This window comes from Copadichromis virginalis, linkage group LG9 (genome assembly GCF_057382275.1).
Source record: "Copadichromis virginalis isolate Kocher_CV1m ecotype Utaka linkage group LG9, C_Virginalis_male_GT1.1, whole genome shotgun sequence".
Classification (NCBI taxonomy): Eukaryota; Metazoa; Chordata; class Actinopteri; order Cichliformes; family Cichlidae; genus Copadichromis; species Copadichromis virginalis.
In genome coordinates, this window is record NC_140626.1 from 20,499,053 (window position 1) to 20,511,494 (window position 12,442).

At 42.9% G+C, this 12,442-nt stretch overlaps 1 protein-coding gene across 4 annotated transcripts in view; it reads right to left on the reverse strand.

Moving 5' to 3' along the window:
• Nucleotides 1–12,442, reverse strand: part of scrib (scribble planar cell polarity protein) — an 81,558-nt gene that overhangs the window by 31,432 nt on the left and 37,684 nt on the right. For all 4 annotated transcript variants that reach the window (XM_085468115.1, XM_085468114.1, XM_085468119.1 and 1 more), the window contains exons 3-16: nt 11,191–11,269; nt 10,531–10,620; nt 8,674–8,730; nt 8,343–8,406; nt 6,359–6,433; nt 6,024–6,168; nt 5,226–5,344; nt 4,870–5,069; nt 3,911–4,077; nt 3,665–3,795; nt 3,427–3,549; nt 3,049–3,234; nt 2,603–2,959; nt 1,166–1,228 (exon numbers count right to left, since the gene is read on the reverse strand). In XM_085468115.1, the coding sequence (XP_085324241.1) occupies nt 1,166–1,228; nt 2,603–2,959; nt 3,049–3,234; nt 3,427–3,549; nt 3,665–3,795; nt 3,911–4,077; nt 4,870–5,069; nt 5,226–5,344; nt 6,024–6,168; nt 6,359–6,433; nt 8,343–8,406; nt 8,674–8,730; nt 10,531–10,620; nt 11,191–11,269 (1,856 nt within the window). The remainder of the gene's footprint in view (nt 1–1,165; nt 1,229–2,602; nt 2,960–3,048; nt 3,235–3,426; nt 3,550–3,664; nt 3,796–3,910; nt 4,078–4,869; nt 5,070–5,225; nt 5,345–6,023; nt 6,169–6,358; nt 6,434–8,342; nt 8,407–8,673; nt 8,731–10,530; nt 10,621–11,190; nt 11,270–12,442) is intronic.

Here is a 12,442-nt window from a genome sequence, read left to right on the forward strand (position 1 = left end):
ATCGACTTTGTCATCCATCCACCGGTTATCCTGTTTGGAAGCTGGATTAAAACCTGGAGGAAGTTGGGAAAGTGGGTTTGCCTCATCAGAGTGTAACCAGCCCATTCATTCCAGGGTGACAAGGCACTGGACGGGATGAAAAAGGAGCAAAGCAGCAGAAGCAGAGGAGAGGCAGGGGAGAGGCAGAGTGTGCCAGAACCTGGACTGACTGAATATCTGCAAACTTCAATCCTTATGGCACTAACCCTTTTATAGAAGGAAAAGAAAAAGATCTGGTTCAGCCTGAAGAGGAGAATTCAACTACTCAATAACTGGAAAGGCCAGAGTTTCCTTCAAAATAGCAATATGTGCAAGCTGTGCAAAACTGCTGTAAATGCACTGAAATTAACCTACATGTTTAATCTATATGCAAAAACATCAGATATGGTTGATCAATCTGCAGCACGTGCAATGATAAGAATACCGACTCCTCGCTGAGAACCTGCTCTCCGTGTTTTCCTCACACTGTTTATTTAACAGAGGAACTGGTGGTGTATATTTTTTCCTCTTTGGTGTGTATGTTCAAATACTGAGGGGGCGGGGTTAATTAATCACCAGTTAATGATGACTACCTTGTTTTGAGGTGGAAGTAACAATCTTACTATGATTACAAAGAAAAAAAAACTTAATTCATTCACTGAGTTCAGGCAATTTATTAAATAAATGCTGTTTTTCAGGTATGACCTGTGATTGGTTTATTATAAAACCCAGAAGGGAAGGATCAATGGAAAACCACAAATGTTGCGTTTAAAAGGCCAAAAATTAAATTAAAAGTTAAATGTTATCAAGTGCCTGGCTCTCTGCTTTAGACTCCAAAAAGCACAAAATGCTGAGAATGAAACTCTCACTACATGTTTACTATCACAGGGTTAAAGTGTCCACACTCCAGCTGTCCAGTAAGAAGAAGGAAGAAATAAATAGTGTCAGTTTCAGTCCTGTATTCAGGTTCTGCCACACTGGCCCCTCCTGTGAATGAGCTGGGATTAGAGGGGTTCCCTAGTGATCGGCTCGGATTAACCGTGGATTTCTGTGGGAAGTTTTCTCCATTTCTGAGTATGGGTGGACAAATGAATGGGTGAGTGAGGGACGGAAAGACAAGAGTGGATGGGAAAGAGTAGGTACAGACCTCTTCCTCCTCAATTCGAGCAGGTTCAATCAGCAGATTATTGACTTGATCAAATGACACCCCCTGTTAGGACAGGAACCAGCAAGAGGCATGCGGATTAGTCAGGCCAAAATAAAAATATGCACACAGACAGACACACCCAAAAAAAAACAAAACAGAACAAAAAAAAATATAAAAACCTCCAGACACACCAGACACTCAACACGCCACTGTCTGCTTGCAGGTTGTGAAGCAGAAGCGAATCCACACTCACTCCCCAGCCACCAAAAGCAAAATACAGGCAGAGGTGGAAAGACAAGACCAAGGAGCTGAGCCAGAATGCAAAAAATACAGTGCAGAGAGAGTGGACAAAAGAAGGCAAAAGCTCCCAAACCACAACAAGCCCAGCCTCCACACCATCAAGAGCAATTTCCTCCAGGAGCAAGACTTAAATTTAGGTGAAGAAGTCAGTTTCAAGCTAAAAAAATATAAACATAGCTAAACGATTCACAGAAAGTACAAAAGAAATGATACAGAAACTGATTTACTCGAAGAACAAAGTCCCTACAAAAATCCAGTGAAAGAAAATACGACCATGTGACGCAAGCCAGGCTCATTCGATGTTGTGTTCCAGCTCTGCCAGTACATGTTCTGGTTGGTCCGAGTTCAGTCACCCACACGCACGCACACATCCATACCCACACACTAAACAGATTCATGATGATGTTTGATCATTAGGTTAAAAAGGATTTCTACAATTAGCGTGACACAAATTAACAGATCTCAATTTAATAAGTCTAATGATCAACAAGGACATTCATTGATAAGCAGCTCCCGAGCATCCTTCACTCGTTTCATTCATACTTTACAAGCATACAATGTTACAAAAGCAGTGTGCAAGTGTCAATATTCAATTAAATCAGCAGGTAACTGATGATAAGGCGCGCCAGTGTTGAGCAAGAAAGGCTGAATTTATCCACAAAGAAAAAAAAAAAAAGGTTTAGACAAAGATCTGAATGCAGTCTTGTATGGAAACAAGGGATCACAATGGCCTGTGGCTGATTTATGCCGACATGTCTGCATGCTTTCTGTGGGGGAACAGGCTAGGAGAGGCAAAATCTGAGGGGGCCAGATGAGGCTGTTGGTGAGTTTGCGATGAATGTAATGCATCACCCTGGATTTATAGCACAAGGGCAGGGCGGCTTCATCTCAGGAATGACCCTGCATGCAACGCCACATCCATCTTAAGTGAATGCAGCTTGCAAGGTGGCAAAGGCTCTCCATGCATACAATATCAAATGTTTGCAAAGAGGCAACAAACAAGGAAAAATATATATGTAAAGTTTTAAATCCTAAAATATGCTGACTTGGTGTGTACTGCATGTCCTGCTGTGATGATATATAACACTTTCTACATTCCTGAACTGCACCCTGCCAGTGTTTGGATCTCTCTTTTACCTTTACTTGGCTGGAGTTGACCTGATGCCGGCTGTCCTCTGCCTCCTCCACTCTGTGGCGGTGCTGAGGAGTGCCATCACTCTGCTCTTCCTCCTCATCCTCCTCGTCCTCGGCAGCCTGAGCAGAAGAGTTGAGGGCGTCGGGACTGAAGCCCTGCAGCAGAGCGGCCACAGCCTCGGGTTTGGGCAGCTTGGTGATTTTGAAGTGCTTCTTGTAGTGTGGCGTGTCCTTTCGTATCAGACGCTTCTCCATGGGCCTCTTGTCTTCCTCGTCACTCCTCTCGCCGTCCTCGCCGTCCTCTTCGTGGTCCTCGTCCCCACCTCGGATGATGGGTTCTTCTGCAAAGTGCACAGTGGGCTGGAGAAAAGAAAGGGAGAGGATTTTAGAGTCTAACAGAAACAAAGACTGAATCCATGAAATGAGGAGAAAACCTATCCACCATTTACCTCAATGTACTCCACCTCCATCTCATCAAGGTCATCCTCATCCTGAGGGGAAGGGCCGTCCACACGGTTCTCCATGTGAGAGGCCTCAGTCACATTTTGTCTGTCCTCGTGGGAGGTGGCCGACAGCGTGCTGTTAGACACCTGTGAGTCATGGCTCTGATTGGAGAGGTCACTGAGCCTTTTTCCCTAAAAACAATGACATCATTTTTATTATATCAGCATGTACCACAGCAGCAGCTAGTCAGGCAGTATTAGAGCAAATTTTGAGTTTAGTTGTTTGTAATACTGGAGCTGAGCAGCAAGAAATGAAATGCTATTTGCTTATTTTTTTTTATTATTTTTTAATTTGGTGGTGACCATATTTCTGACGTTATGTACCTGTGGGTCCAGGGACTGATCCTCGTCCTGTCTGGATGTGTAGGCTTCATTCCTCCTCTCTTCAATCCCTTTCTTCATCTCCTTCAGCTCACTGGGATGTGGTGTGGCTCTGCGCTGAAGGCCCTGAAGAAGAAAAAAAAAAGGCATTTTATCTGATTTTCCTTTAAGCACGACATTATTCTTTTTTTTTAGCTTTTGTGCTGATGGGTCAGGTTTGCTTTGTTTAGTTTTTACTCACTCTACGCTCTGCAGCAGCCTCATCATCCTCATCCACCTCAGCCTTGGTCTCCTCCTGGAACTGGATGACCGACACTCTGTTCAGGTTGCTGTCTGTCCAGCTACCATCTACACTGTTCTGCAGCAGGTTCTCTGCAGATAAAGAGAGAGGGCAGAAGAAAGAGTGTGCCAGTTAAAATAAACATCATCTATACATGCGTCTAACAGGTCTGAATACTCAAATGCTTATTTAAAGCATGTTGCTTACCTAGGCTTGGGGAAGGCTGCTGGGGTAGCAAATAGCAGGTTAACACTTTCTCTCCTGTTCGCTCATCGTCCTCTGTCTGGAACTTGAGCATTGGCTGAGACTGGTTCTCTGCGAGCCACATGGCCTTCAGGTTGAGGTTTGTCAGGGCGAAAGGCAAGTTTTGTAATCTGGATAAACGTAAGGTCAGGACAGATAGATGAGCTTAAAATTTCTAAGATTTTTAAGGTGGATCTATTATTTATTTCCTTCTTTCCTGTCAGTACACTCAGAACAGCACATCAGCTGGGCTGGCGTCTTTGTGAGACAAACCTGAATTTCTTTCAACATGCCTGTCAGAGCCAATGAGACTGCAGCAGGCATGGGAGACATTTGCACTTTTCCTCACATACTGTGGTCTACAGGACCACTGTCATGGTTAAATGGCACTTTCCTACTCCTCTTAAGCACACAACATGCCTCATTCACCTACTCGCATGCATTCAGAAAGCAACTTGCCCGAGGATACTTTGGGATGCAGACTTGAACAGCCAGGGATCAAACCACCAACCTTCTGATTAGTAAATTACCTCCTGGTGACCGGTTGTTCACACCCCACCCCAGTTTGACAACCCTTGCTGTAAGGCCACTCTCTCGTTAAAACAGTGAAATGAGGGGGCAGCACGCACCAGTACAAGACTAGCTGGGATTATTTTGACTTGCAAAGAGACTGTAGGAGAATGTAAGAATAAAAGTCTCTGAAATAACACTTTGACAGCGATAATTATGCTTCAGATCATTCTAGTAACAAACAATTTGCACAAAGTCATACCTGTGATGAAATTACGAACTACAAGGGCAAAAGTGTCGGTGCAACGTCTTTGTTTTATCTATTTTGGCAAAGACATTCTTTTCAGGTCTTCAACCTTTGCTGTGAAAGCTGCTGTGCATTATTAACGGTCTACGGTGTTAAGTAAGGGTACCTGTTTCCAGCCACATCCAGCACATGCAGCTCCGTGGCATCTGCAAGCTCAGCAGGCAGTTTGCCCAGGCGATTGTCTCTCAGTGAGAGGACGTTGAGGCTGGCACAGCCGCCGAGCTCTTTGGGCACGCTGCCCAGCCGGTTGCGGTCTACATTCAGGTTGGTCAGCTTCTTCAGCTTGCCCAGCGAGCGAGGAAGCGACTTTGAAAGCGAAAGGGAGGGAGACGAAAGCCATTAATGGAATCAGTGATTCAACATAATTATTGTTAATGGGACTTAGTTATTAATGGGTGTGCATGAACCCCTAATAGGTCAAATGCAGGGCTGCAGGAAGCAGTTTATACTGTGCGTCCCTACCTGTAGCAGGTTCTCCGTCAGGACAAGTTCTGTGAGGTTTTCACACTCGCCTATTGAATCAGTCAGATGGGTCAGTCTGTTCTGGTCCACCTTCAGGATGGACAGCTGTTTCAGAGACCCTGCAGACAAATCACGGTAACATTTAGCAATACACAACATCGTACACTTCACTACTGGGCTGCACTATTTTTCATTCAGATCACATACGTGTTTCTTAATGTATCTGTGTGTGGATGTGTGTGATTTTGAGCAAGAGTTTTATGCAGAAAAGCGTAAATGAAAAACAAAGACAGAGGCTGCAGTGGGCAGTTCTCACGATTCTTAAAATCTGTTTTACTTCACTACTAAGAAATTATTTGTATTCTTTCCACAGCAAGGGCAAAGAAGAAGGAACAGCAGAAGCACAGACTTAGCCCACATTACAGCTTATTTATGATGCACCATCTAAGCTGCAATATGTAGACGTGAGTTTGCAAGACTCACGGACAACATACTGTAAAATATGTTAATCTAATTAGTCCTTGCAATTAAACACATATCTGTGCTTCATTGGCATTATTTTTCCAGTAGGGGGCAGTGCTGTTCTTGTTTAAGATCACACTAGAGCCATATCCCAGTGTATACTTAATATGGCTTCATGATTAGGTGCAAAAACTTTCACTGACAAGATAACACACAGTTTACAGGAAGAACATTATTGAATTATTATTGAATTACTGAGTTAGTTACAAAACAAAGGTAATAAACACCAACACCAACACAGAAAACAAGCCTGTCCCTTCCCCTGGTGTTTCTCACCTATGCTGTCCGGGACGACCTCCAGCAGGTTCTGTGTGAGCAGCAGGTCTGTGAGAGCCAGGAGGCCATTCAGCTCTGACGGGAGCTCCTCCAGACGATTCTCCGACACATCCAGACACACCAACCTACGAAGGTTTCCCAGCTCCTACACACACACACACAAACACATAAATTACCACTTACAGTGAGCTATAGAGACACAATACAATCCAGCAAACAAAAAAAGAAGAAAACTGCTAGTGGGAGTAAATTCTGCATGAACGCAACAGTTTGGAACTTCATGAAAATCAGGACATTTAAAGAAACAAACAAAAAAACGAAAAAGCTGTACTTACTGGTGGTAATGAGGACAATTGGTTACGGTCCAGCCACAGCTCCCTTAGGTTGGGGAGAGCGCCGAGGGTATCCGGCTAAAGGAAAGTAGGGGAGAAAAGAGAGTGAGTGGCCATATTTTTATGTAAAATCTAATTTGTGTTAAAACGGCACGTTGTGCAGATCGTGCTTCATTTGAAATCTGTTAGAGGGGCTGAGAATTTGGAAAAGAAAAATCATGTGACATCTGTGGATGACTGTTACAGAAAGATCTGATGTCAGCCTCAGTTATACCACAGACCGCTTCAGATGCTTGAAGCTGAAATCAGCGCTGACTCCCACCGGATTCCGACTTTCAGTTTGACTTTTCTGACACATCAGTACCAGGTGTGCTTTCTTACCATCTCTCTTCTCTGGCAGCTGACACACGCACGCACGCACGCACGCACGCACGCACGCACGCACGCACGCACGCACGCACGCACGCACGCACGCACGCACACACACACACACCTCACCAACAGTGCCGTCTTCTTCTTGTCACTCATCACTTTTGTTTTATTTGGTCATTTTTGCACTTCACTTGAGTCCTGGCCATCTGGCAGGTTGTCAAAAAAGTTCACTAGCTCAAGAAGTTCTGTTGTCCCGTGTTGTCCACGTCACATGGGCAATCGTATAAAAAAAACATTCCCATAAACCTCCCTCTCGCCAGGCACCTCCTCCAGTTCTCCCTGGGGAATTGTGTGGTGTTCCCAAGACAGCTAAGAAGCATAATCTGGTCTCCTCCCAGTCAGATGTACCCAAAAGTGCCTTATCAACTTCCAGAAGACATCCCAGTCAGATGTTTGTAACACCTCAACTGGCTGCTTTGGATACAGAAGAGTAAAGGCTCTACTCCGAGTCTCTCCTAAAGACTTATCCCTAAGGGTAAGCCCAGAAACCCTTCAGAGGAATCCACCCACAGCCCTTGGATATAGTTGAGGGTATTTAACCGGTAGGCTCAATTAGCTAAAGTACTGCTTCAGCTTTGCCTTTACTTCTGTTTTCACCAGCTACACCAGTAAAATTACTTCAAATCTCCAACTCTACACTTTTCCCGAGTTGGAAAAATATGCCTTTGATACTTCAGGCAACAATCCCCACAAACCTGTAGAGGACAATTCAAACTTTGAAACAGAAGATAAATAAAAATTAAAGGTGACCCTATTATGCTGTTCCTTGGTTTATATCAAGTATGTAATTTTACAATGGTAATAATGAGGTCAGTAAATGTACAAGTAAACCTCAGATCTCATAGATGCACAGGGGCTGCACAAAAATCCAACATAAGATAAATACGGATTGAACCATTCAAGTATGACAGGTGAGTACAAGAATCAGCACAAAAGCTCTCCTTTAAATATGCATATGATCTTTCCCGTGTATTAGTGTACTGAAACAGAAACTTCAGGACTTTCAGAGACTTCTAGTCTGACACAGATTTCTTAATCTAATGTTGGTAAATCAGATTCTGATTTTAGGAAAAAAAGTCAACTGAAGGATCTTGAAATGAGCTCAAATTTAAAATATGAAATAATTAATTAGCATCTAAGCTGGCTGAGCGATGGTCTATGACAGGCATGCAGGCAAGGTTTCATCATGATGTCAACTGTTTGTTCAGCCTCCGCCCTCGTCAGGACATGAGACATTGTTTGCTCTGTCCTACACAGACAGGTGGGTGTTCCTGGGCTAAAACCGGCACTCACTCTGGGGTAGTGCAGGCAGGGCTTCACTTCTTTCAGACTGGCTGGGCTGCGTTTGGTGAAGTAAACATGTGGTCTGGATCATAATTACTGTGGTGGGACTGTGAGAGGGATATTTGTGATACGTGTCAATTTGAGAGTGTGTGCGTGTGTGTATGTCTGGTCTACTGGTTGTGCGAAAATGAAAAATATTATTTTAAGACACAATCAAGGGTGTTGTCTGAGCACGATGATGATCATTTAAGGGGATGAGACGCTGACTTACCAAAACTTCCAGTTCATTGCTGCCCAGGTCCAGCTGTTCCAGTTTCACCAGGAAAGAGAGCGACCTGTATCAAAGCACAACCGGTTACGTCACACAAATATGTGCACTCAAAGAACAAAGAGCTCCGGCTCCAACTGGTAACAGCATACCATTCATTCACATGTAGTGATGTACGTTCATAAACCTGCTGTTACAAGTAACTCGTGGTGTGTGCCTTTCCCGAAACGTCTACAGTAATTGACAGGTAAAAGTAGCAGTGACAAAACACCCCAATGAAAAATGCGGAGAGTGAAATATGTATGTGTGGTATGAGCAGAGATGAAAAACTTACGTGGGCAGAGACTTCAACAGGTTCTCCCTGAGCTCCAACGTCACCAGGTTGGCCAAACTACAAAAGCAGGAATGACAGAGAACACGAGGCACATAAATGAAGAGAAACAAAAAATATGAGGGGCAGGAGTTGGCAGGTGAAGAGAATAAAGGATGGGGGAGGAAAAGAAGGGAGAGGAGAGGCAGGCTGGTTAGTCAGATGGCGGGTCTGTTCGTCTGGGCTGCCAGGCGTGGTGAGGGACTCTTCCATCTGTCTGAGAACAGCAGTGGCCCGCAGCCTCCTCAGAGCACATCGGTACTCCTCGAGAACCTGCACGCTCGCTTTATTCATGCACATCTGTAAATCTCAGTGGCCACAGGTTACAGTTTTTGCAACCTTTAAGCACTTAGGTTCTCAATCTTACGCCTGTGAATTGTCACTAAAGTGTGCACAGCGACTGCTGCACCCTCTGCTTTTGGCACAAAATAAGGAAATCTGATGCCAAAGACAGATATCAGTAGAGATGTGTGAGGCGCCTCAAATCTTAAAAAAAAAAAAACTGTGCAAGTCCAAATATAAAAGATATGAAGACTCATTACTTTGCTGAAACATCAGGATTTCTTTCCTCCTTCTTTTGTTTAGAAATGGATCATTAAGCTGGCTTTACGGTAGAATATAGGCAATATTTTAATGATAAAAATGTCCGAGTCTACTTTTCCTACAACTTTTTACAGTGTTTTGTTCTTCATCTCGTTACCCAATTGTCCCAATTCTAATTACTACCACTGTAATGTTTTGCAGTGAACCATGGCTAGCATTGCTTTAACAAGATTTATAACTGCAGAAGCCTTGAGGTGGATGGTTTATGCTCAAAGAGTATTCATGTATAATAAATTAACCTCTCTGTCATTTTAGTCAGTAAAACTGTTTGGTCGCCTTAGGGCCTAAATGGATCATAGTAAGAATGCGCTGTATTTAACGTCAAATTAAAGCGTGTCAGTAAAGTGTACATGTCTGGCCCCTCGTGGGATTGTCATTTTCCAACATGGAAACACTTTCTCTGCCTGTGCGAAGCCAGTTCGGCCTGACTTCTGAGAACGGGTCCCACATTGCAGCAGGTCTGAGAACTAAATGTGATACAGCAAAATTTGGGGTAATATTGTAAGAAAGTAATTGTGAACAGATCCTTCAGGCTTCAGTCATTTCTTGGGGAACCCTTCCTGTTGCCACTGACATGGCCCCGGTTCATCCTGAACACAAGAATATTTGGCTTTGGTTTCAATTTAGTTTAGTCTCTCCAGGCTTGTAATAATACTATAACTATTGTGATCTTTTAAGTTCGGTTTCATTTTTTTTTTGCATAAAATTAATTTTTCTTCATCTAATAACCAGCAATGGCAGAAAAATGCGCACTTACATGAAGTACAGTAACACAGCACTCACTGTCAACTATTGGCGCAACCAATCATGCATACATTCACAGCCACCCCTCATTCCCAAAAGCCAATTTTAAGCCAGGAAATACCCTGATCTGTGGTTCCAACTTTCCATTCATGAGTTTTTTTGTGCTTTGCCAACTACCAGCTTGTTGGCACCGGTTGTTCTTCAGTAAAAAAGGAATGAACCTGGCTCTAGATTAGGCACCGGCATCGGCACAGTGCTGGAAAGAGGACAAAGGGGCCTTTCACGACGTCCCAGACCAGGAGCAAGGTTTTTCATTTACAATGAGATAAAAGATAGCCAATGCTCCCACTTGCGTCAGTGTTGCTTTTATTTTTTTCTTAATCTAACCAAGAGGAAAAACTGAAAAAATAAACAAAAACAATCCTTTTAACTTATCAGATTGTCTTCTATGAGCCATAATGAGCGTGTACATACTTTCCAATGTCATTGGGCAACATCTGTAATGACACATCATTGAGGGCCAGGTGAGCGAGCGCTCGGAGTTGAGTGAAACCATCCGGCAATCTGAGGCAGAGAGAAAGAGGAAAATGGTGTCTGTTAGATTTTAATGGCAACAGCCAACTCACACACTGACTACTAGCCCTCCACATCTGTTAAAGAAATCAGGATCAAAGTTTCTGCCAGCTGTTCAATCACTTTTCCATAGTAGGAGCGGAGAGATATTGATGACAGGGGGTAAGAAGATGATGAAGGTGAACGGGGCTATAATGGGAATTAACTGGTATCCTGGTTAAGCCAAGCGGTAGTAAGCACGCAAAACAATGATCAGCTCCAGACATGTGTTCATTTACTGTTCCTAATCCTTACTTAGCAGTGAAATGAGGGTCACACTCCACAAACTCGATATACTGTTTACATGCACACACACGAACAACTACAATATTTAAAAGTTCAGTTCACTGCACACTTAGCAAAGTAATTAGAGCAAAGAAAATGACACTCGCGCTTCATTTCGTCTGTCAAAACAGTGTTGCCCCCACAACTCTGCTCTCGTTACTGTATCTGGGAATACCCCGTTCTTATATTTTCCCCACACTGATCATAAAAAATGATGGGCTGTTGAAATGCACTTACCTGGAGAGGGGGTTTCCACTGAAGTCTGCAATCTCCAAGGCCCTGCAAAACTTAATGCTCTCTGGGATCTCAGAAATATCTGCAGGAGAAAAAGAGAAGAAGGAGGAGGAGTCAGCGTTGTGGATGCACAGATGTGGATCGTGAAACGAGCTGATGCTATAGAGCGAATGATTTTAAAAAGTTCCTCATAACCACAACCAGATGCCAAAGAGCAGAGAAGTCAGAGAAAAGAAAATGAGAGAAAAATGAGACGTTTTTTTTTTTTTTTTTTTGCAGAGGTCAAAGTGTAGCAGTACATCTTGATTTTCTCAGGGATGCACTGATTGTGAAGATCTAGGCCAATAGTGGTGATTAAAGACACATGTACATATGTGTTTCAGCTAATTCACGTGATTTTTGTTCTTATTAATGACCATTTAGAGTCAGGAACCAAATAATTATTCATTATGAAATAATATCTATCCTTTTTCAAAATCTTGCAGCTCTTCATCGCATGAGCTTTGAAAATTTAGTACAAAATTAATTTAACCAGCTCATTCAACAGGGCTGATATCAGTGCCAGTTCTAATAGTGTGGTATAATTTTAATATTTACATTAGCATTTTGTTTTCATGTTCCTTTTTTCAATTCAATTTAGTTTCATTAGGTTTCAAAACTACATTTGCTTGTTTCAGTTTTTAGTCATGTTTTATTGCTTAATATTTAGCCTTTATTCTTTTATTAAAGTTTTTATGATTTTGATATAATAAGCACTTGTCAAAGGAAACACCTTTTCAAAGCAAGTGACTTATGTTTACACAGAGATCTCAGTCTCAAGAAAATCACAAACACTTCTTATGGTGACAAAAATAACCAAATGAACATAAATTAAAACTAAGGTGAGCACACAATACCATATCAGTTATGGTTCAGTCACACTAAAAGACCTCTTTGTGGCTAGGGTAAAAATCTGTGGTTGTCCAAAGACTGCATTTAACGTTTGAGATTGTGTCTAAGGAGTTGCGGTGACCAACTGGTTGCCCACAGGTTGAGTGTGCGACACCCACGAGCAGATTCTGGGCGAACACTTTTGATACACAGGTGTTTGCGATCGTCTTCAGACTAACTGCAATCACTCATAGATTGCTGAGGGTTTGCAAATGATTTTTGTCTAATTCATAAACGCAGACAGGTCAGCAGCGTGGTGTAATCAATCCGAGCCAGTCTCCGCCAATCAGTGCAACTTGTCTGGGACATCTCTGTGTGATTGAGA